General features: G+C 33.3%; 1 protein-coding gene across 2 annotated transcripts in view; it reads left to right on the top strand.

Moving 5' to 3' along the window:
- Nucleotides 1-24,883, top strand: part of SLTM (SAFB like transcription modulator) — a 40,487-nt gene continuing 15,604 nt past the window's right edge. For both annotated transcript variants that reach the window (XM_074294639.1, XM_074294638.1), the window contains exons 1-9: nt 1-323; nt 1,780-1,870; nt 11,984-12,048; nt 14,104-14,298; nt 14,770-14,817; nt 19,527-19,554; nt 21,004-21,472; nt 22,086-22,135; nt 23,904-24,022. In XM_074294639.1, the coding sequence (XP_074150740.1) occupies nt 156-323; nt 1,780-1,870; nt 11,984-12,048; nt 14,104-14,298; nt 14,770-14,817; nt 19,527-19,554; nt 21,004-21,472; nt 22,086-22,135; nt 23,904-24,022 (1,233 nt within the window). In that variant the 5' untranslated portion in view covers nt 1-155. The remainder of the gene's footprint in view (nt 324-1,779; nt 1,871-11,983; nt 12,049-14,103; nt 14,299-14,769; nt 14,818-19,526; nt 19,555-21,003; nt 21,473-22,085; nt 22,136-23,903; nt 24,023-24,883) is intronic.

The following is a 24,883-nucleotide window of genomic DNA, read 5'->3' as shown; positions in this document are numbered from 1 at the left end:
GCGGGGTGGGACGAGGGGCGGGGCCAGTGGTTCATTGTGCGCAGCAGTGAGAGACTGGCTGGGATCTCGGGCCGGGCTCGAAGTTAGTGAAGCCGCCGCCGCCGCCCTCGCCCTGCAGCTCAGGAGCTGCCTCCGCTGCGTTCTTTCTCTCTAAAATGGCCGCCACCGCCTCTGGTTCCTCCTCTGCCACCTCTGCAGCCTCGGGGCAGTCGGAGAGTAAGAAGATCAGCGACCTGCGGGTGATCGATCTTAAATCAGAGTTGAAGCGGCGGAACCTGGACATTAACGGGGTGAAAAACGTGCTCGTTTCCCGACTCAAGCAGGTGAGGCCCGGCTGGGGAAGCGAAGGAGAGGGGGCGGCGTCCTGCGCGGTCCTAGGCCGCGCTACCCGCCCTCTCCTCTCTTCTCATAGGATGCTGCCGTTGGGTTTGCCTGGAGCTTCTTGGGCCCGAAGGGATCTGTTTGTGAGGAAGGGGCTGTTGTGGGGGTTGCTGCATCTTCCCCCCTCCCCCCGCGCCCTATCCATATCTCCACGCCCACCCCTACCTGGGTCCGCCGGGTTACCCGCTCCCCTCCCCCCTTCCCGCCTCGGGTTCACGAGTCGGGCCATGATGCTCGCGGGCGGGTTCTAGGCTCTCCAGCACCGAGCCTCGCTGCATCCGCGCCGCGGCGGCCCAGCGGATTCTTTAGAGCAACGAAGGCGATTTAAGAAGCTGAGAAGGGGCATGTGCAGAAGGCGAGCGCATGGCGATCTCTTGGTTTGAGGGGGGACGGGCACTTAATAGCTAAAAGTTAGTGTGTCTAGCTCCAACGGCTCTGTCTTTACCGTAATTAAATTCGTAGTTAGATGGGATAACATTTCTGTGGAATACAGATTATGTATGTAGAGATAAAACATTTTCTACGTTATGGGGACTATGTTATATAGTTACATGGTCTGAAATAGACATTTTTGATATGCACTTAATCAAAAATATAGATACACATTCTATAATATGCATAAATTAATGTCATATTATGTGTATACTAAATTTAGATAACAATATATTTTGTAACACATGGATCTCTTTACATTTAGAGATCTATATGCATAGATTTATGGAGAGAGAGAGATACATATGTCTAGGGCGAAATCTATATAATTGTAAGTGTATATAGAATGATCTAGATACATAAACTTAATATATAGAGATCTATACAGACAAATATAGAGAGCTATGTAAATCTCTATATAGTTGACCATATTTTAAATTCCCACATCCCATAGTAACGGTTGGGCTTTCAACGGTTGAACCTCTTGTTTATTTCTGGGTATGTTGGGATTGTGGGGGAGGGAAAAATTGCATCACAAGAATAAAGACAACACTTGTTAATACATTTAAATGACCAATGATATACAATACTTAAGTAGATCTTAGTAATTAGTTGTTCAATTAATATTCCGATGCTCCCCCCTCCCCCATGGGTTTCTATTTAATTCCCTAACCCCCACTGTTATTCTTTAACATCAGCTTGTTACAATCTGATTTTACTGATTTGTGTAATAGAGTTTCTTCTGCAACTATATAGGCCTTAAATACTATTTTAAGTATCTTAATTTCTTGAAGTAGGTTCTATGACAGGGCTGCCTGCTTTATATTTAATATTTTGCATTTTCAAGAGACTTAAGATATGTTCATCTTTATTTCATTTCTAAAGATTAATTTCGATAAATTTTATTTTATTATTAAAATATCCATTTAAATAGAATTTGTATATTAACCTACCTTTCTAACACAGGCAATTGAAGAGGAAGGAGGTGATCCTGATAATATTGACCTGTCGTCTTCTGGTGATACTTCGAACAAGAAAGCAGCAGCCAAAAGCAAAGGTTGTTAAAAGCTTTGAAAATATGTATGTTATATAACTAGTTTATGCTTTTGTGCTATTTGCCAATGGCATTCTGCCTTCTTAGATCAAGGAAGACTTCTAGGGAAATGTTGCCAGTGTTTGGGGGGGAGGGAGGGTACTTAAATCATTTTGTGTATTAGATTGATTTGACACGACCTTGACCTAAAAACCTGAACTTTGTTATTATATTACTAATCACTTAATGATATCTATGCCATTCCTAATATAAGAAAAAGGGTGGGAGAGAAAAAAATAGGACAGGAAATAAACTAATTTTTTTCTTCCTTTTTTTATATAATTTTTAAAAATTAAACTTTTTTATTGGCAAATTCAGTTTCATTAGATAAATTGGTACCGATTTAGTTATATCATATAGTAAAATAATTCAAATCAATGCATTTTAATATAATTAATAACTTGTAACTATTTGAACTATTCCTTCTCTCCACTTTTTCTCATCTATAATCAACTTAATTTTTATAATTTTATCAATTTTATCAAACATTTCAATTATGTCAGATTTTAAAGTGGGTTTGGGGAGACCATCTATTTTAACTTTACTCCTCTGGACTTCAATAGAATTGTTTTTCTTTAGCTGTTTCTCCTGTTAAACTGGACTGTTCTCTTTAAGCCTAAATTCCTAAATTTTATCTCTTAACTATGTCAGTGAGTGCTTAATAAGGTTTATTTCAGAACTTATGGCAAATTATTGTAACCCTGATTAATTCCTTCTAGTGCTATTTTGAAAATTCGGTAAATTACAAAGAAACATATGATCATTGATAACTAGGAATATCAGAATTTCAAACAGTTTAGATAGTATTGATTTTTCAAGTTTTCACAAGATGAAATTAGGCAAAAGTCTTGTGCCAAATTAAGGACACAGAAATGAATTCTTTGAACATTATTTCAATTAGGGGGCCTGTTAGTTAATTTCTATGTAAAGTACTTGACTTCTTGTCAAAATACTTCATGGGTACTTCTCCCTCTCCCTTCTTCTTTCTTTCTGTCCTCTTCTCCCTCCATTTTCCCCTCTTTCTTTTTCTTCCTACCCTCTCTCCAATTCTTGAGATTAGGTCTCCTTATCTCCCCCTGGCTGGGGGGATATCATTCATAAGCCTCATCCTGTTATTGCTCATCTTGGAAGCTTTGACTTACTGTTTTCTCATGTAGGCTAGATCTATTCTCTTTAGGTAGCTTAGTGGCCCTATGTTTTTGGGAGTTTACTATAGCATTACTGTACCTAAGGATTAAGCTCAAATCATACACTAGCCTCAGTTTCCCTGTTAGTTGGGATTATAGGCATGTGCCACTTTGGCATTTGGATTAAAGGATTTGTCCAGTCATATAGCTAGTAAGTGATAAAACTGTCTTGAGATCAGATTTGAATTCTGATAGTGTTCTTTACACTGTACAATCTAGCTGTCCCTGATTTAGAGATTCTTAACCTGAGTGCATGAAGTTTAAAAAAAAAAAAAAAAGTGATAACGGTATTTCAGAACAATTGATTTCCTTTGTGATCCTATATATTTTGTTTTATGCATTTTAAAACATTCCAGGAAGGGATCCATGACAAAATAAATTGAAAACCTTTGTGCTATCAATTTTATGATTTGTATTCTTCAACATGTTATACAAAAGTGTGCAGATGTTACTTATTTGATAACTTGAACTTTGGAAAAGAATAAGAAAATAACCAAAAAACCCTGAATTTGCAGAGTAACAATAGAATTTTTATTTATATGGTGCTTTCTGTTATATGAAAATTGTAATCCAGTAAGATATGTTTGGCTACTATTCTGATTTAATATGTTAAATAAAAGACACAGAAGGATTAAAAAGTGACTTGATTTGGGTTGTGTAGTTAGTAAATATCTGAGACAGGATTTGAATTCTGGTTTCCCTGCTCCATTCACTATATCAATGGTTTGTAAAACTTTAAATTGAAAAAGATTTCTGCAGTCCACACACTTTGAAAACCAAGAATTGGCATCTGTCATCTATGTATTTTTATTTTGTTAAATGTTTCCCAATTAAATTTTCATCTAATTTGTTTACCCTGAGAAATTTGCAGTCCAGAAGCTACAAGTATTTATTTTTCTACTACATCATTGGCTCTCAACTTAGAGCTATGAGGAAAAATATACCAAAGCCCAGGTTATTTACTCACAGTAATGTTCTTCCTCCCTTAGAGACTAGTTAGTCTTACTTTAGATAGTTTTGTTAATTGAGTAATTTTTATTTTCTCCCAACCCCTAGCAAATAAAAAGTGGTGAAGTGGGAGTTACTAGAAGAAAACTTGTTTTTTGAAAGCAACAGAAATCCAAGAAAAAGACAGAAACTTTCTAAAAGTTGACAACTTAAATCATAATAAGCCATTTAGTATAGAGGAAAACTGTTATACACTTATGTTATATATATAGGCCCTGAGAGCAATTGAATTAATAAGCATGTACATTTTTTCTTTAAGAAAACAAAAAAAAAAACATAATTAGGTTTTTGTTGAAGAAAGTCAGAGAAGGTGTAATATATTTTTGTTTAGATTTATAAGGAATTTGTAATTAATGATACTACATAATAATGATACTGTTAGCTGAGAAATACACATATTTGGAAATTTTATTTTCCTCAATGATGCCAGATTAATGAACAGTTCCTTAATTTTGTTTATTTTAAAACACAGTGGCAAAACTTCATGTAATTAGACTAATTGAAGGAAAGATTTTATTAAAAAATTAAGTTTTTAAGGAATTGCAATGATCTATGCACAAAGTTGGGTTTGGGTTTTATGCAATAATATATGGACTAGCTTGTCATTTTGAGTCCTGTTTAATCATTCCCTTTTCAATGTAGAGATACAATTTTTATTTTTAATCAGCATTTTAATAGCCTCTATATAAGATAGATGTTATTTCTCTTCACCGTTTACTTACCCTTTTTTACCCTAACGACAGGTTTTTCTTTAACCTGTCTAACTTAAGTTAGATGTGACTGTATTGTAAGTATTTTATTTGCTGCACCTTTAATATAATGCTAATCAGATCCTATTCAATAGCTTTTTTTGATACTAAGTTTCATTGAGTACATACAAAATACCTTGCCATATCTTCTAGCTTCTTAAACTTATTTAACTCCAGATATAATAAAAACAACTGCCAAGTTTTTAAAAATATTTAATGACTTAAAGAGCATTATTATGGAATTCCTATGCAAAGCACTGTGCAGAGCACTAGAAATGAAATAGAAAATAGAAAAACATAAATAGTCCCTGCTGTCAAGGACTGCAAATTAATTTGTTAATTATCATTCACAATCATATCACTACCTACTTAAGATAATTTCACAATTCTCATCTATGATTGTGTTCTTGGAAAAAGTTACATAACTGAAGATCATGTAAATTTTTTTTAAAAGGTTTTTTTTTTCTACATAGAAACTGGGGGTGAGAGGGTATGGGGAAGGTAATTTTTTTTTTTCTGCCACAATTGGGGTTAAGTGACTTGCCCAGGGTCACACAGCTAGGAAATGTTAAGTGTCTGACCTGATTTGAATTCAGGGCCTCCTGACTTCAGAGCTGGGCTCTACCCATTGTGCCACCTAGTTGTCCCATAGGGAGAGGTCATTCTTGACCAAAGATAGGCTATTCTACTTTCAGTGGGAATGACTACAAATACCATATTTGATTAGAAATAAATTATATGGCTATTTGGAATAAGATTTTCTAAGATTAATCAATTTATTGGGATAACAGTAACCTTTCACAATTACATTTAATGTGATCTAGTATAATTTATAAATAATATAAAATATAGATCTAGTGTAATATAAAATTCATATATTTTATTCCACATTAGTATCACGAAACTTTAGGGAGGGTTTGGAGGGAAGATTTCCCAGTTATGTTGCAGAATGCTTGAAGAATTGATCTAGGAATATTTGTCCTACCTGTGTGCTTGGTTACAAATTGGAAAAACAACAAATCCAGGGGGTCTTAAGAATCAAGTTGTGGTTACTCTGTTGTCTTAAAGTACACAAGCTAATTCTTGTTTGTATTGAATAAGCCATCATTTCTTACCCTGTTGTTTTCTAGAGTTCTAAAAATTCTCCTTCCTTCATCCCTCCCCTTTTAAGTTTGAATAATTTGACTAATAGGCTGTCTATTGGTTAATTGGTCATGCACTTCCTGTGCATGAAATATAATTGATAATTTGTTATCTAGTAAATTTTTTTTAAAAGGTTTTTTTTTTCTACATAGAAACTGGGGGTGAGAGGGTATGGGGAAGGTAATTTTTTTTTTTCTGCCACAATTGGGGTTAAGTGACTTGCCCAGGGTCACACAGCTAGGAAATGTTAAGTGTCTGACCTGATTTGAATTCAGGGCCTCCTGACTTCAGAGCTGGGCTCTACCCATTGTGCCACCTAGTTGTCCCATAGGGAGAGGTCATTCTTGACCAAAGATAGGCTATTCTACTTTCAGTGGGAATGACTACAAATACCATATTTGATTAGAAATAAATTATATGGCTATTTGGAATAAGATTTTCTAAGATTAATCAATTTATTGGGATAACAGTAACCTTTCACAATTACATTTAATGTGATCTAGTATAATTTATAAATAATATAAAATATAGATCTAGTGTAATATAAAATTCATATATTTTATTCCACATTAGTATCACGAAACTTTAGGGAGGGTTTGGAGGGAAGATTTCCCAGTTATGTTGCAGAATGCTTGAAGAATTGATCTAGGAATATTTGTCCTACCTGTGTGCTTGGTTACAAATTGGAAAAACAACAAATCCAGGGGGTCTTAAGAATCAAGTTGTGGTTACTCTGTTGTCTTAAAGTACACAAGCTAATTCTTGTTTGTATTGAATAAGCCATCATTTCTTACCCTGTTGTTTTCTAGAGTTCTAAAAATTCTCCTTCCTTCATCCCTCCCCTTTTAAGTTTGAATAATTTGACTAATAGGCTGTCTATTGGTTAATTGGTCATGCACTTCCTGTGCATGAAATATAATTGATAATTTGTTATCTACCTACTAAATAACTTTCCATTTTCCTTTGGATCATCACCCATAGCCTTGATTTTTATGATACTGTTGTTAATTTCAAGACTTGGCTATAAGGTCTCACTAGGAGAATAGTGAATTGCTTTGGTGTCAGCAGCTTGAATCATTGAAAAAACCTTATACAGTTTTCCAAATAAATTTTAGCCCCTTCTCTTTCCTTTAATACAACACATACAGTAAATACAAAATGTAATGGAAAAGAAAAAAAAAAAGCATATATTTGGAATGATTTAAGGGAACTAGAGTGCTGGTCAGAAAAGGCTTTTTGTAGAGCCAAACCTTGAAAGAAGATTATAAGAGGCAGGGATCGGCAGGAAATAAATTTTATTCCTGGAGACAGTCTGTACAAAGTCATGGAAGCTTTTGTGGAGTTGGACTGTCAGAGGCTAACAGCAAATAGGTCAGTTTGAAGTATAGAGTGTGGAAAGAGCGATATTATATGGTAAACCTGGAGAGTGGAATGGAGCAGATTGGGAAGGGCTTTTAGTTTCTTTAAGAAAGAAATGTGTATTTTAATACAGAGGAGAGTACAGAGATCTTTACAAGCAGGGAATTGATATGGTCACATCTGTGCTTTTGGAATATCACATAATATGCAATATGGAGATTGCAATTGGAGAGCATAGAGACTGGATTAGAGGAAACTTAAGAAATTTCTTTTGAGTCCAGGTGATATAAGTTGAGAGCCAAAGAAACACTAGTAAAATGAGTGATTGTCAGATGCTTCAGACATTAAGGAGGATAATCTGAGAATGACTAATTTTAGCAAGAGTAATTTTTTTAAACAAGGATTATTAGAAAAATATAAGATGTTCTGGAGGTAGAATCATCTTACTGCATATGAAGAGTGGGTTAGAAAAAAGAGTCATCAGTACTCTAAGGTGGTTAACCTGAGTGACTATAGGGGGATGATAAGATGCTTGAAAAAAAATTAAAATGAGAGGTTTTAGGAGAAGAGAGTAATAAATGTTGTTCTGACTGTCTTTGAGGTACCCACCAGATTTTGTTTAAAACGTCAGATAAGCATTTGGTATAGGAATGAAGTTTGAAAAGTTAGGTAGTTAGGTTATGGAAGCTAATGTTAATTGAATTAGCACCTTAGTTGCACAAGGTTTGGTGAAGACATGCATGGTAATCTAGTAAAGGAGGCAAAGTGGCAAAACAAGTAGAAGAGCCAAGAAGTAGCAGTCAGGGAACCAGGGAAGATTATTGAGAAGTGAATAAAGAACTTTGGAAAGGGTGAGTTGAGAAAAGACAAAAACATTTGGAAATTAAGAGATCCTTGATAACTACTGATATAGTAGTTTCAGTGAACAATTCAGAAGAATTGCCTAGAATTTGAGATATGAATTGGAAGTGTCCTTTTTATAAAAGGAAAAAAACAAACTGGCTATACTGTTTCACTGTCTCTTAGTGCTTTATCTAATGTTTTCAGACTTTGAATTTGTCACAGGTATTCAGCTACATTATTGATTTGATTTTCAGGATCTATTTCTGATCCTCTATAATAGATATTGGAGAGAAAGCCATGGTTTTATTTTTGTTAAGTTTTCCAATTGCCTTTTGTTATACCATGGCATAAAACGTATTTCATCTTAACCAACTAACATAACAATTGTATCTGAAAATGTATATTTCATCCTATATTTTAATCCCCTATATTTAAGTTATCATCAGTTTCCTGGCACTAGAAATTATTCATTACAGTTTGAGAGTAGCTACCTTTTAATGTATTATTTGTCATTAATGTGATTTTCTTGGTTCTGTTTTTTTGTTGGTGTTTTTTTTTTTAATTGAGCCACTCCATACAGCTCTTCCCATTTGTTTCTGAATTGCCTGCTTGTATTCTATTATATTCATATACCACAATTTGTTTCATTCCTTAATTAATGAGCATTCATTTTGTTTCCAGGTGTTTTTTTCCTACAATAAACTGTTGCCACAATGTTTTGTTATTTATAGGACTTTTTTTGTATTGACCTTATAAAGATACATGTGCTTTTAGTAATTTAGTAATAGCATTGCTGAATCTAAGGAATGACTTCACATAATCTGAATATTAACATGTTCTGCCTCTCTTTTGTTGTATTACTTGGCTCTATTGAAACTGAAGGTTATGAAGAGTGTGGTTTTGTGTATTTATTTACTATTTTCTTTTCTTTTTTAAATCTACTATTTTCATTTATCACCGTGATCACCAAAGAATCAATCATCATCACCAGCCTACTCATGACAACCTTTCTGTAGTTAAGCTGGTTTAGCTGGTCCTTGGCAGATGCAGTCCTTGCTGCTGGACTATGTGTCAATCTGATTCCCCATTAATCTTTTCTTTGTAAATTATCTCAGTTAATCAGATGAATGGGTAGCTGTGCATGGTTTCTTATATGTTGCCTTTCTCATAAAATGAATCCTTTTCAGTTTGATGTAAAATCTGCTAGATAATATCTATCCTTTGAGAACCCAGTTACTTTTCTGTGCCTCTACTATTAGAGGTAGTCTTCTGATTAATTTCCTGCTTACAGATGTTTCTCTTCTAATTCATTTTCCATTCACCTCTGTTGATCATCCTAATACTCCAGTATCTGTCTGAGTATCACTCCTTCCCACCCCTCCCTTTCTCTCTCTAACACACACACACACACACACACACACACACACACACACACACACACACACACACACACACATCATTCAGTAAATTCCAGTACTTTCCTACTGCCTCCAAGACTAAATGTAAAATCCTCTGAATCTGAGCATTTTCATGGACTGTTGTTCTTTCCCTCTCTACTTCCTTCTTACAGCTTTCTTCCAAGTCTCACACAAGGCTTTTTGAAGAATTTTTGTGACATCCTTTTTGTGAAGCTTTTAGATTTCTGCACTAAAAAGTTATTTTGATTACAATTTTATAAGCAACATAATTGTAGTCTTATTGAGTAAGTGGGCCCTTAATATATGCCCAGTGATATGAATGGGGGGGGGGGGAATACCACAGGACTGAGTTTTTCCTTGAATCTGCAAAATCAATTTTTCATCTCAAACATAAATCTTCCATGTGTTCTGTAGAGAGATATAATCCAAGTACAGAATTCCTTTCTCTTTGTATATATACATGTCTTATTCATTTACTTCTTTATAGTAAGTTGTTAATTAACATTGGAATTAGAAAATAGACCATGATGTATATAGGATTAACCTCTGTGTGCTATTTGTTCCTACCCTTTTTTTGATTCATGAAATACTTGGAATTCTAAATGATCTTCCCTTTTTCTGAGATATGTTGTATTTGATCCCTTGACTTGTTTCTCTTTCCTCTGCCACCAGTTATGTAGAGGTGAGATTATACATTATTTTTGCCTCATAGCCCTGGAAATGCAATTAACAGATGAAAAAACTAGGACTTAATTCCTATGTCATATCAGAGGTAGATTTTGAATTCACATTTTGACTGATTTTGTAGTCTAACACTGTTTCCAGTAATCCAGTCTTTGCTACATGACTGGAAAAATTAATGCTATTTGAGAATTTTGTTCAGCGTTTTTCTTCTATTCCTTTTTTTTTTTTTCTCTCAGCTTCATCCTCTTCTTGCTTCAGAAAGTGAAATGACATTTGCCCTTGCCAAAGTTTAATCATTCAGTTTTTCATTCATTCCTCATTTCTCCCCGGGTAGGTTTCATCAGTTATCTCTCTTGAAAGACTGCAGAGATATATATATGTGTGTGTGTGTGTATATTCACCCTAATGATTCTTTTTCTTGTAAATGTGCTTCAAAATCCCTTGTTTAAAAAAGCAACAACAAAACCTCTTGGCATTTGCTGTTAAACTTGCATTGGGGCACATTTCCCACTACCTTTTTCAAAGCAATTTTTTAATCAAAAAACTAAAATTGATAAATTTTATTTTTTACATTGCCTAAATCTCCCCATTTTGCCTCTTATTCTCTCAGAGCCATTTCTAGCCTTACTTTCCAGATTGTTGCTTGACCTTTTGCCATTGTGCTTTTCAAAAAATTATTAATGTATAATTGCAATTGGTTATTATAAAATTTGTGGGTTAAAGAAAGTTCTTGTGAATAAGTTAGGAACCTAAACATTTGTAACGTTTCTATGAGGACAGATTAGACATTTTAATAACTAATAATTTTCATAAATAAGTTGGGCGTCATTTGTTATATTTTTATGAGACTATACAACTTGGCTCATTAAATGAGAGCTTTTATCACTGTAAATCAATTTCTGCTTTTATTAGACCAGCTTGAACAGTCATTTGACATGCAATTAAATAATTAATTTTTGTGCACACATGGTAACTATTTTAGAAGAATGCAAACATGTGATAGTCATTGTCTTCTGTGAACTTAAAAATCTATTTGGGAAAGTTAAAATATATAAAAGAAAGAGAACGTAAGTTAATATGTAGTGAAATGATGAATTATATAGTATAAATAGATGGCCTAGAAATCAAAGCAGGTGATCTCTGAGGTTAGAGAAGGCTACCATAAAGGAATTGTTTGGGGTTTTTTTTTTGGGGGGGAGGGTTGAGCGTAGTCATCAGTTTTCTTTAATATGATAGAATTTCACAATAAGACTTGAAAATAGATTTTTATATTTGTCACATATATTTTTTAGTGTATTTCTTCACCACCTCCCAGAATTATTCCCTATAAGGAAGAATAACTAGGAAAAACTTAGCAGTGAAATTAATAAATCAAAAAAGGTCATCCTTTCTTACCCACAATATATTAGCAAATATAGAAAGGGGGGAGCAGAAAAGGAATTGTCTTTATTTTCCAGGACCAAGTTTATCATAAATATTGTGACATTTAGTTTTAATTTTTTCTTTTGCTCTTTCCATTTAAGTTACTGTAGTCATATATATTTCCTGATTCTATTTTTGTATTCCCATACTGTTCTGTATTTACTATCCATTTATTATATATCACATTCTATACTTTCTGCTCTTAAAATGATGAAACACCAGGAGCTCTAGCCCAGTTTGTTTTTTGTTTTTTTTTTTCCTTAGGTAAAAAACAAGAAACAGATGAACTAAGTGGAGATGCTTCAGTGGAAGATGATACATTTGTCAAGGTAAAGTTTTAAATACTTATATAGTTAATTTCTCTCTGAATAGAACCAAGGGTTTAAGGCAGTTAAGTATCATTTCAAAGAAAGAAAGGCTGTTACTATGTTTATAATCAGATACAGTAATTGGTACCCTTTCCCCCCTTATATTGGTGCATTAGAGACAAAGTTGCTGATACAGTGCTACTGTTGTGTATTTTGTAACTTCCAAAGCATATAACATAAAGTATTTCCTTTGGTTTTCATAACAATACTGTCACAGATGGTGCTATTTGATTCTCACATCAATACTGTGACTAAGAATGAGCAAATATTACTTCCCCCATTTAAACATGAATTAATTTAGGAGTAAGAAAGATTAAGAATAGCTAGCTAGTAAGTGTAGATATCACATATTTTGTCTATAAGTTGAATGTTTATAATTGTCTCTAAAGAGCTCCTTTCCTCTAAGGTGAAAAAAGATGGACTTGAAAACTAATAAGCCAGGAAACTAACACATTGATTTAGCTTGTAGAAAGTACCCTTGTACATACTTACTGCATCCATTTTGGGAGGCACTCATAAACAAAGAGGAGGGACATATGTGGAGCTGGTAGTAGTATTCAGGACATTTTAAAAGGTGAAGGGTGGTTTGTTTCTTTACTTTTGTTTATTTCTGTTCTATCATTTCCCTTTATGCTCCCAGAACTTTTCACATGTCCAGGTGTCAGTTTTCTTTTAAGGTCTGGTTGTCCTTTAATAATCTCCTTCCCTCTGACTCAGCTCTCCCTGGAAGTATCTTATAATAGAGCATTTCAACTAGGAAAGTAATTAAGGAGCAAATTATTTCCCTCTCTCCAAATGAATTTGCTGCAATTTCAAGTTTTTAGGAAAACTTCCGCCTCCTTTGTAGGGATGATTTTCCTTAAAGCATTATAATGTCTAAATTTCAGAAGAGAAAAGGGGAAAAAAACCCCTCAAATTCCTAGACACCCCCCCCCCCAATCCCCAAGCTATCTTGGATAAAATAAGCAGAACTTGTAGATCAATAACCCAAGTTGTGCACTAAACTTTGGACCTTCCGTTCCTATAGCAAAACCTGTGATCCAGGTTATCTGAATCTGGGACTTAGAAATCCTCCTCTTTCTCTTTTTTCCACAAACACACACAAACAAAATATATTATCAAAGATGTACTGGCTCCCTTCTTCAAGAATGATGCCCCATCCTTGGCTTCACGTCCCATTACTGAACATGGCAACCTTTGTTTGGTTTAGTTGAGGACTTCTCTAGCTTTTTGGAACTAGAAAACTTCCTGATTTGTCTGATCTTCTATTTCCTCTCCTTTAATTTGTCTTTATCAAGTAGTATTAATTGCAGTCACTATGGGAACTGCTTAATTCTATGTATCATATTAATTATACATAGCATTAATTATTTCAGTTTAACTGTTTTATTTGCAACACTAAACTTTCATATATGCTCAGTCTTCATAGTTTGTTCAATAGCATGGTCATCCATTCACAACATAAGAAGAGGGAACGTTGTTTGTGAACATGTATTGAAAGAGATAACCATGTCTCAAACCAAAATGGTTAAGATTAATTGGTACAGTATGCCATGCAACAAACTCCTGTAATCAGTTACCACATTTTCTCAAAGCTGAGATTTGCAAGTGGTTTAAGAGATTTTTCTTTGAAGTATGGCTTGTAGGAATGGTGAGATTTATTTTTTGTAGAATCATCTCTTTTCTACAGCACCAAAAATGCTTGGAAATTGTATAATAATATTTTGGAAGTTCAGAATAACTTTAAAAGCAATTTAAGTTTTGTTCTTCCACAAAAATGTGAGACTTGTCACTCAAAACACATAGCTTCATTTACTTTGGTTAACAATGCCTGTCATTTTACAGTGTAGTTGATTTGCAAAGTGTTGGAACACAACAATGTCAATTCAAAATTTTGGGGGAGGAGGATATACTATTAAAAGATTAGGTTAGAAAATTATCCTTTGAAAAAAATAAAATAGTGCTGATATTCAAGCTTATGGCTTTGGTTTTACCAAATGTTCTTGACATTAAAAGGAAAGTGAATCAGAGAATCAAGAGACCAGTGATCCAGATGGAAATGATGAACTAAAGGACTCTGAAGAATTTACAGAAAATGATGAAGAAAATAATAATTCCAAAGACTTGTCTGCTGCTGAACAACATAAAAAAGATCATGAACTAAAACAGACCGAAGCAATACAAGGCAAAGAAAAAGACCTTGAAAATCAGGTATTTTATCACCTAACTGTTGCTTAAACTACTTCTTCCCTTTTTCAAGTCACAAAGACCTAATTATTTTTCTAGTCAATTGTGAATAGTTATGTTTTGTCCCTAAATATTTAATCAGATATTTAACTAATTAATTTAGCATTTATTCAGATATTTAATGTGAATTTTATTGCATCTATTTCAAACCCTGTTTTTGAAAGTAGTTGAACTTGGAATCTGATGTTGATATTAAAATAATTACTTTTCTATCTCTTTAAAGGAGTTTAAGGAGAATTTTTCTGATTTCGTGAATGTTAGGAGACATAAAAATTCTGTAGTGAAAGGAATCATTATTAAATGTTGATTTAGCACTGTTATAGAAGTTCTAATAGAAAACATAAACATGGATAAGCTATTTCAAATTGTTAAAAATTATTTTCACATTGCCTACATACTTAATGTAGCCAAATTTGTTACTTCCTTTTAACATAGGAAAATGAAGGTCAAGAAGGTGAAGATGATACCTTTCTTACAGTTCCAGTAAGTTTAACATTGTTTTATTTATTTGATTTTGGGCAGGAAGCAAAGGTTTATTAAAGTGAACTTATTTTGACCTAAAATTCTATTATGCACAAAACTTTTTAAATTTATATGACAATTTGAATTTATATACTATGTATTAACATTTCAGTTGCTAGAAAAGTGACTTAAGAATTACTGAACCCATAAGAAGATTTTTGTACCATTTTACACAGACTATAAAGTGAAACTGCATTTCTACTTTGAAACACTTCCTCTTGTCACTTGTCAGTGATTTTTCAGCCTTTCTAAAACCAATGCTTTGTTGTTTTGTATTATGCTTAAATTTTGAAAATTTTAAAAACTATTATGTAGGTATAGTTTGTGCTTTTTAAAAAATTTAATCATGGGAATTTTATAATACTCGAGGGGATTTTTTTATTTGTTTTCAATCGGATGTCTAGATACTGAATCTGGATTAAAAAGAGATAAGTTCATATACTCTGTTTCTTATTACTACTTGACCTGTCCAGGCTTGTTCTTTCTTCCTCATTTGTCCTGACATGATCTCTTGATTCCGCAAAATGTGATGGCCTTTAAAAAATTTTTGTTTTGATAGTATATATTTTTCCAGTTACTGGTAAAAGGTTTTCAACATTTTTTTCTTTATTATTATTTTTATTATAGATTTTTATTTACAAAACATATGCATGGGTAATTTTTCAATACTGACCCTTGTAAAACCTTCCGTTCTAAATTTTCTCTCCTCCCCACCCTTCCCCTAGATGGCAGGTATTCCAATACATGTTAAAATATTCAACATTCATTTTTAAAAGATTTTGCATTCCAATTTTTTTTTTCCTCCCTCCCTCACTTGATTCCTCCCCCTCCCCAAGCTAGCAAACATTCTGATATTGGTTTTTATGCACACACACATACATGCATACACATTTATTATATTTCCATGTGAATCATGTTTGGAATGAAAAATCAGAACAAAAGGAGAAAACCACAAGAAAGAAAACAACAAAACAAAAAGTCTTTGTAGTTCTTTTTCTGGATGTGATGACATTTTCCATCAAAAGTTTATTAGAATTGCCTTGGATCATAGTCATTCATCACCCCATCTTGCTGTTATTGTGTCCAATGTTCTCCTAGTTTCTCCAAATCAGTTCATGTAATTCTTTCCAGGCTTTTCTGAAATCAGACAATCATGGAACAATAGTATTCCATTCATTACATCCATGTACCATAACTTATTCATCCATTCCCTAGTGGATAGGCTCATTTTCCAATTTCTTGCCATTACAAAAAAGCTTCTACAATCATTTTTTCACATTTGGGTTCTTTTTTCCTCTTATATGATCATCTCTCCAGGATACAACTCCATTAAGACATTGCTGGATCAAAGGGCATACATAGTTTGGTAGCCCTTTGAGCATTGTCCCAGAATGGTTGGATCAGTTCACAACTTCACCAACAATGCATTAGTATCCCAGTTTTCCTTCATCCCCTCCAACATTTATCATTATCTTTTCCTGTCATCTTGACCAGTCTGAGAGGTATGAGTAGATGGTACTTCAGAGTTTTAATTTGCATTTTTCTAATCAGTAATGATTTAGAGCAGTTTTTTTATATGATTATGGATGAATTGAATTTCTTCATCTGGTATTTTGACTATTTTAAAACATAAGGCTTATAGTGGTTAGAATGGTTTCCTCTATTAGTGGAGAATTGTCTCTAACAGCTAGGTAAACAGAAAGTTCTAGTTCCATCACAAGGTGCTGGGGAACTTAGCAAAACAGTGTTTAGGATGTACTTTGCTTGGAACAGAAAATCATCTGCTACATAATTAGTATTTTATTTCCTGTAATTGATAAGATTAAATCCTTAAAATGATCATTCAAATCCTACAGACAATCCTTGATTTATCAAATAACCCTTTTTGAAAAGCTATTTATTTAGAAATTATTTTGTTACCCTTAGAGTTCATTTTTTAAATATTTTCCATTGTCCAGTTCTTTCAATCTTGGAAAACATTTGAGTTTTTTAAAATTACCATATTGTGCATAGCTTCTAAATTGACTTTTCCAGAAGATTATTTCCCTGCCTGTTTTGAGAAGTTCAACTCTCAAAACTATTTAAAAAATAGAAACTAGACATTTTTAGCTAATCATTGAAATTTTTAAAAAGTATTCTTTAGATAAATTCACTATTCCACAGATAACTCATTCACTTTTTTTATCCTTATGATAGTACCTCTTCCTAGAAGAGATCCCTCTAGTAAAATTAACACCTGACATAATTCAGTCATTTGGAAAAGTGTTCCTCCCCTCCCCCCCAACAAAAGCAAGCTTTGCTGTATTTCTTGGATTAGTATTCCTCACACTATCTTCTAGCTCTTATAGCTAGAACCATACAATCACAATACTGAATTTCAGTGCATTTGTTCTTTTTTCTCAATCAGTATGCAAATTCCTCTGAAGCTTGTAGATACACTGATTATAGATATTTACACTGATTATAGATATTTATTAGATTTTAAAAGAACTTGATTTTTATATTTTTCAACCCAGCCTTCTATGAAACACATTCAGTTTGTTAGATCATGGTTCTCCATGCTTTTTAGAAGACCTACTTCTCGTTTTCTTATGAGGAAGGATGCTATCCCTTTTTTCTTATGAGGCCTTCCACATAATCAGCTTATAAAGACTCTTCTTTGGTTGATGTTTAGAAGATTTTTTTTTTTTCTAAACAAAATAACAAAAAAATGTTTACTTCAGCTTGCCAATAGAAAATTGTATCCATCACAGTCTCTAGAATGCAAAGTAAAAGATGGCATGCCAAAAGCAGTGATTTGGTGTATGGCCTTTATTTAGTCTTTGGCTACTTGTTGTAAACTCAGGTTTACATAGGGCAAAATTGGTGTGATATAGAGTAAAGATCTATGTTTTATCTTTTCTATTTTGCTCAGCATTTCTAATTTAAACTCCCTTTTAAGTTTGGCTCTCTGTGTTAGGGAAGAGATAATCTAATGTTTTATTTAATAAATTATTATTAAAGGTGCAATTGATATGGTAGATTCACATGTATATAACTAAAACAGGCATATTGTCTTTGTTAATTAACTTCATATATTTAGGGACTTGGTTACTTTAAATAGTGGATTTGTTCTGAACCAACATCAAAGTCAGGAAAACTTTGGATTTTTAACTCCTACCTTCTACATATATTTGTAATGGTAGGCAAATAGTTCATTTTTCCAACTTGTAGACCTGGTTTATTTGTATAACATCCTAGATGCAAAGCCATCAAAGAAGTCATAAGTATCATTTATTTAGTTTAGCCACTTGTTTTCCTTTGCCTGAGATCTCATAGGAGGTAATAATGGACAGCACTGTGATTTGAAATCAGATTCTTATACCTCCAAATATAATACTTTCATTATGACACAAGAAGAAATTTCTTTCTGGAAGTTCTTAAACAAATGATGGTGGTGGGGTTTTTTTTGTTTTTGTTTTTAATTTTAGAGCTAGATTCTATACATTGCTTTATGATCTCAAAGAGCAATCGCTTTGAAGTTCTTCTTACTCCTTTTCACCAACTCTCAACTACCCAGCTAAGTAAAATAATAATACACAAAACAAGAAAAAAAGATTTTAAACTGATTTTTAAAAATAACGTATTTATATCCACATTATAACAAAATGAAGTTATTGTAAGGTTCTGTGAACTTTAAAAGTAATTAATACAGACACAGCTAGGTGGTGCAGTAGATAGAGCACCTGCCTGAAGTCAGGAGGACCCGAGTTCAAATTTGACCTCAGACACTTAACACTTCCTAGCTTTATGACCCTGGGCAAGTCACTTAACCCCAATTTCGTGGAGGGGAGGGGAAGAATAAATACATTTACTGTTGCTTTGAACCTACTAGCATATATTCTTAAACAATTCATTTCCTTTAGTTTTACATTAATTATATTTATTGTGATTCTTGATAAATCTGTAACTGAGTAATTTGTTTTTGACATTTTTACTTTGAGATAACAAATGTAATTTTTAACCCTTTAATGAAATCTTGGCATGTTTGTACAATTCAGAATAATTAAATGTATATTGCATTAATCTGTATTAATTTGTATTACATACAATAGAATGCTTTTTTTAATTGGGTAGTTTCCTATAGCATAAATTTACTGTGAGTTCGAAACAAAAATGGATTTTTATAAGTAGTTTCAGGTAAAATGTGCTTCAAATATGATGCATTTTATATAGCAACAATTTTGTTGTGGTTTTTTTGTTGTTGTTGTTTTTGCTTTTTGTTTCTTTTTTTATAATTTCACCTCTAACTTTTGAGGTCTTCAAATGAAAGGTGTCTGTTTGGTTTTAGTTTTGACCTTTATAGGATGCTTACAATCCCATGAAAACAGGGCCTTCAGGATAAGCTACTTGTTACTTTCCTGAACACTGTAACCTTAAAATAGCCTTTGTAATTGTTGAGTTGTAAGAGGAAATAGCACTATGTGAAGTTTATTATATTTAAATTATTGAAATATACTTAAGTGTGTAGTACCTTTATCTTCTAAATAAGATATACTTACAACAGGATGCATTTATCTTAATGGAGTTTGGGGAAATAGGGTAATTCAAAATTAGCTATTCTTGTTTTTTACATAGTTGAGGTTATTATTAAAATAATATTTACATTTGATTATTTTTTTGAATTTCAGGATGGTGAAGAAGAAGAAAAGGAAAAAGGTATGTTTGAAGTTAAATAGAGTTAAAAGGGTTGCAGAGATTCTGAAAATGGAAAAATAGGAGGAAGTGATTAAAGAATTCTTGACTTGAACCTTACTTTTAAAATGGATTTGTCTTATGGTAATTAGTTAGGAATTAAGTACAATATATTAACCTTTTTTTTCCCATGTCTATTTATTTATTTTTAAAATTAAGATTTTTTTTTTTTAAGCTAAATAGTACATATCAGTTACTGTGGTGGATATATTACTAAATGTGCATTTCATTAAGCCAATTTTAATCCTATTAAAAATTTTTTTTAAATCATTTCTAGCAGACGGTAAGTTGATGCACATAAGCTATACTGCAGTAACTCATAAGTGCTTCTGGATCCTTAGTATGTTGACTGTATTTGAATTTTACAACTAGTCCTGAAAGTGGATCACCATCAAAACTTGATTTTCATTTGTTGCTGCTCGGAAATGGCAGTGTGCTTTGCTTAAAGAGCAGCTTACCTGAAACTTCCATGCAGAGCCTTCTGAGAGTTTCAGTGGCATAAAAGAACCATCCGATGAAACTACAAGTACAGCCGCCACAGGATGCTACTACACATCTGGTCATCAAGAAGTTTCAGAAGACTTCTTGGATAGAAAGCAAAGGATTCTGCATACTTTGGACTAGAAAGGACATGGAACAGTGTTTTAATCAAGGCAGCCTGATAAAATAGTGAAGCTATCGAGTAAAACTGCAGACTGAAAATGTTTTCCAGGGACCATAAACCTGAATGAAGTCTCTTTGTTTTGGGGAGTGCAAGAAAGAAATCATTGAACATGATAATTGTGGGACTGACTGAACATTGTTGAATATCTGGAAGTGAGGAGGAGGAGGAAGATAGAAAATAGCCATTTTACTCTGGATATTTGGAGAAGTTCATCTTCAGAGTCTTCTACGTCATCTTTGTGTGTGATTCTGGACTGCACCAGCCAACAGCTGAATTGGAAGACTGAAAAGACAGGACCCTGAAATACTTTGACCAATTTTGACCCTTATCTTAGACTGTAAACTTTTTCAAGGAATCATGATGCTGCATAATCCTGAAGGTCACAAGTCCTAAACTATGATGTCTAGAACATTGAATAGTCAATCTGTATATTTAAAATTCTCATGGAGGAAATACTTCGATATGGCATTAACATAGAAGCAGATGTGAAGAACCGGTATCTCCTGGATAGAACCATTTTCTCACTATTGTTGTTTGATGGTATTTGTATGTAGAAAATTTAATTTTTTCTCATGAAGAATGAGTGATCCTGGGTAAAGGATTGTTTGTATTAATACCCTTGTGTTTTTTTTTTCTTACCTTCCATCAGTTCTAATAATTTGTATTTTCTAGGTCCTAATCTAGCTTATGAATATGAAATTGTTTAAACTTCTTGTTTTGCCATATTTATTCCTGTTAAATCCTCTTAGATATAGCAGGTTCTGGTGATGGTACACAAGAAGTATCTAAACCTCTTCCTTCAGAAGAGAACCTAGCTGAGGCTGATCAGACAGCTCATGAAGAGATGGAAGGTAACACGTCTGTGAAAGAAGCTGAGGATGACAACATTTCGGTCACAATCCAGGCTGAAGATGCCATCACTCTGGATTTTGATGGTGATGACCTCCTAGAAACAGGTAAAAATGTGAAAATTACAGATTCTGAAGCAAGTAAGCCAAAAGATGGGCAGGATGCCATTGCACAGAGCCTGGAGAAGGAAAGCAAAGATTATGAGATGAACGAGAGCCATAAAGATGGTAAGAAGGAAGACGGCGTGAAGGGTGATGCTGTCGAGAAGGAAGCCAGAGAAAGTTCTAAGAAAGCAGAATCTGGAGACAAAGAAAAGGATACTTTGAAGAAAGGGCCCTCGTCTACTGGGGCCTCTGGTCAAGCAAAGAGGTTTGTTTTTCTATGTCAGTTCTTTACGATACTGAGTTCCAGCATTCAATAAGATCACTCTACATTAAGGGGGTAGCATCAAGAACCTTGTACAGTAATTAGTATCTTATGATCCTGCCTATAATTTTTTGAACGTCATAAGTTACTTTTTAAAAAAAAAAAAAAAATCAAGATCTTCGTATATACAGTTTGTCCTACTGATTGCATTGTCGAATTGTCAGCATTTATTTGTGTTTTTTGTTTTTTTGTTTTTTTTGTTTTTTTTTTTGTTTTTTGTTTTTTCAAATTGACAAGTTTTTTGTGTTTTATTTTTAAAATCCTTGTGATGATGGTAATGAACAGCTATCAGTTCTAAGAACACAAAATGAAGTCAAGTCCCATTCCTGAAATCTGGAGAAGATGGCCATATATCCACTGAATAGAATTGTCAGAAAATCTAGATCTTCAGGCATCTTGGGGAAAATCAGTGCAAGAATCCCAAGGGAGTCATTTGTTCAAATAACCCAATCCAGCCCTTTGGAATTGTTAATTGTATCAATAGCAGTAGTTTTAAATGCATACCTAGCAAGTAGTTCAATTTTTTCAACTTTTTTCTGGTGATTTGCTTCTTTAGCTCTTCAAAGGAATCTAAAGAAAGCAAGACATCTTCTAAGGATGACAAAGGTAATGACTTTTTAATCATATTATTGGCAGTGTGGCACATTTTTCAGAGTATCTCCATCTTTTAATTGTTTTACCCATTTTAAAAAGAATACATTATTAGATACATAGTACTTATATATAAAGCATTTGATTGTTAGAAGCAGTGCATGTCAGCCTCAGAATATTGGGAAGTGGGAATTCTTACATATGTAACTCAGTGATGTAAGTGCATAATTATTAGAAAATGCTTAGATATATTTCTGCTAAGTTTCTTCTGTAATCCCTATCATTTTCTCAATCCTTGTGTTATTCTTTCATAGACTTTAAAGTACATTAGAACTCTCAAAATCAAATCCACTTTTTGTAAGCTTGGGGGGGGGTTGTTTTTAAAGAATAAAATGCTTTAATTTTTTCCTTGATGGGAGTGTTTTATACAAAAAAAAAAATAGAAATAGAGTAAAACATTTTTACTGAAATGTAAGGCTATTAAATCATATTACCTAATGCTTATGGATTCCATTTGAAAAGAATTTCAGGAGGCCCCAGCCTGGATCTATATCAGGATAGTTGGCGCTCATTATGATGGTCCTTTTTAATAAGTAAACCCAGCAAAAAATAAATAAATAAAATTTAAGGGCTGTGAGATTGTTTAGGTTGTAAAATTAAACTAACACCAAAAATTAATAATCTGAAAATGAGCGTTGTTTATATATACACACAGCAATTTGATTATTGACAGTAGTTTTTTGTTGTTGTTGTTTTTTGCTGTGTTTTTCATTGCTGTTCCTCGACTCGTGATAGTTATATTGCCCTTTTTGTATCATCTTTGAATAGAAATTTTCTATTTCTCCAGACTTGGCATTCAGTCTATAGTAAATGATTATTTGAATGCAGAAAAGACATTAAAATATCCCCATGTAAATTGTTGTATATAGTACCTTAAGTTTTTACAAAGTGTTTAATAAACATCTCAATTTAATCCTCATGATAACCCTATGAGGTAGGTGCTATTATTTTCATCCCGTTTTACAGATCAGGAAACTGAGGCCCAGAATGGTTAAATGACTTGCTTGGGTTCACACAGCTAGTAAGTGTCTGAAACTGGATTTGCACTCAGGTCTTCCAAGCTACTATGGATTAATAGTCTTATCAACTATGGCACCTTGCTTTCTTTAGGATTTTTTCCTAAAGATTATATAGCATACTATCGTACAAACTCGGCAGTCCAAAAGATGCTTTCTCTTAAACCTCGGAGCCATTTTTTCTTCAATTAATGTCTGTTTTCTCTTATCCAAAATAGTAATGGAGATTAGCTGATAACCAAATTTTGTTATTACTCATTTACTTGGTAACATCTCTTAAATCACTTTATCCCTCTCCCATTCTGCATATTTAGTCTTCACAGGAGAGATGCAGTCAATAATTGCTTTCCTACAACCCAACTTCCTCCTATTCCACTTTTACTTACCTGTTGTTGGAGTAGGAAGGTGGCTATCATTTTATATCCATTTTTGGGGAATAATAAGATTGCTTAGGGTTTTATTTTTTTTTTCCTTCTGAAGATAGGAGAATACATCACTTTTAAATTGTCAGGTTGTTTGTTTTTGTGGCTTACCTCTCCTCTACACTCCCTTCTCCCTCAAAATAGAATTTTTGTGTTTATAAATTGTGGTTTTGAAGACACGTGGCCAATCATGCCTTTTATAAATTAAGACATTGCATATCTCTTATGCATACATGCACAAATTTCGTTACCATACTTCAGCATTTGATATGAAATCTGTTTCAGGAAGTACAAGTAGCACTAGTGGCAGCAGTGGAAGCTCAACTAGAAATCTCTGGGTTAGTGGACTTTCTTCTAATACCAAAGCAGCTGATTTGAAGAATCTCTTTGGCAAATATGGAAAGGTATTCTTTCACCAATTTAAGCACATATTTCTAGTATATATTTACATTCAGTACAGTATAATATATATATATAATCTGCACATAGGAGCGTTAAAAGTTGGATGATGTGTTTCAGAGCACTATTACAAATCATGTGATCATGATTGGACATAATTATTGAGCTGTTTTGTGTTAGTGTTCAGTGTAATGTTTTAATGATTTAAGTGAGCTTGGAAGTTATTTTTAATTTGTTGGAGGATAATACTTAATAATTACCTAATGATACTGGCTAGTTTTAAGTAATTATATCATAGTGACTTATTGAAATGGCTGTCAACTCATAAAAAAACTGAGCTTGGGAAATTTAGTATGGTCTTCATAACCAAGTTTACTATTATATGCATTATGACAGGAGTTGTGATCTAGCATAATAAGGTTTTTCAAAATGCTTATCATTTCCCTAAAGTCTATAAGCTTGGGGGGGGACCCTTTTTTTTTTTTTTTTTTTTTTTTTTTTTTTTTTTTTTTTTCCTGTGCTAAATTTAAGATAGAATTTGCAAATCTTTTCTAAGTGGCAACTTTAGGATTTAATTAATTGAAAAGATTTCAAGAATATTTATATTTAAAACATGTTTTATAACTCCTTTTAAAAAAAAATCTAGAGAATTATATTTTTTCCAAAGCAGAGATTGCTTAAATTGGAAACTAGTCACATAGAATTAATAATCAATTGAAATATATGTAGCCAGAAATTTATATCCTATACAAACACAAGCCCCACTTTAAAGTTTTTGGTAGGTTGCTGTCTCCTTTTCTTGCCTCTGCCTTGGGGGCCCTTAAAAGTACAATCACTAGGAGAAATTGTAGAAATTATATTCAAGG

Source organism: Sminthopsis crassicaudata, chromosome 2 (genome assembly GCF_048593235.1).
Source record: "Sminthopsis crassicaudata isolate SCR6 chromosome 2, ASM4859323v1, whole genome shotgun sequence".
In the NCBI taxonomy this organism is placed as follows: Eukaryota; Metazoa; Chordata; class Mammalia; order Dasyuromorphia; family Dasyuridae; genus Sminthopsis; species Sminthopsis crassicaudata.
This window is presented reverse-complemented; position numbering and strand designations above follow the sequence as displayed.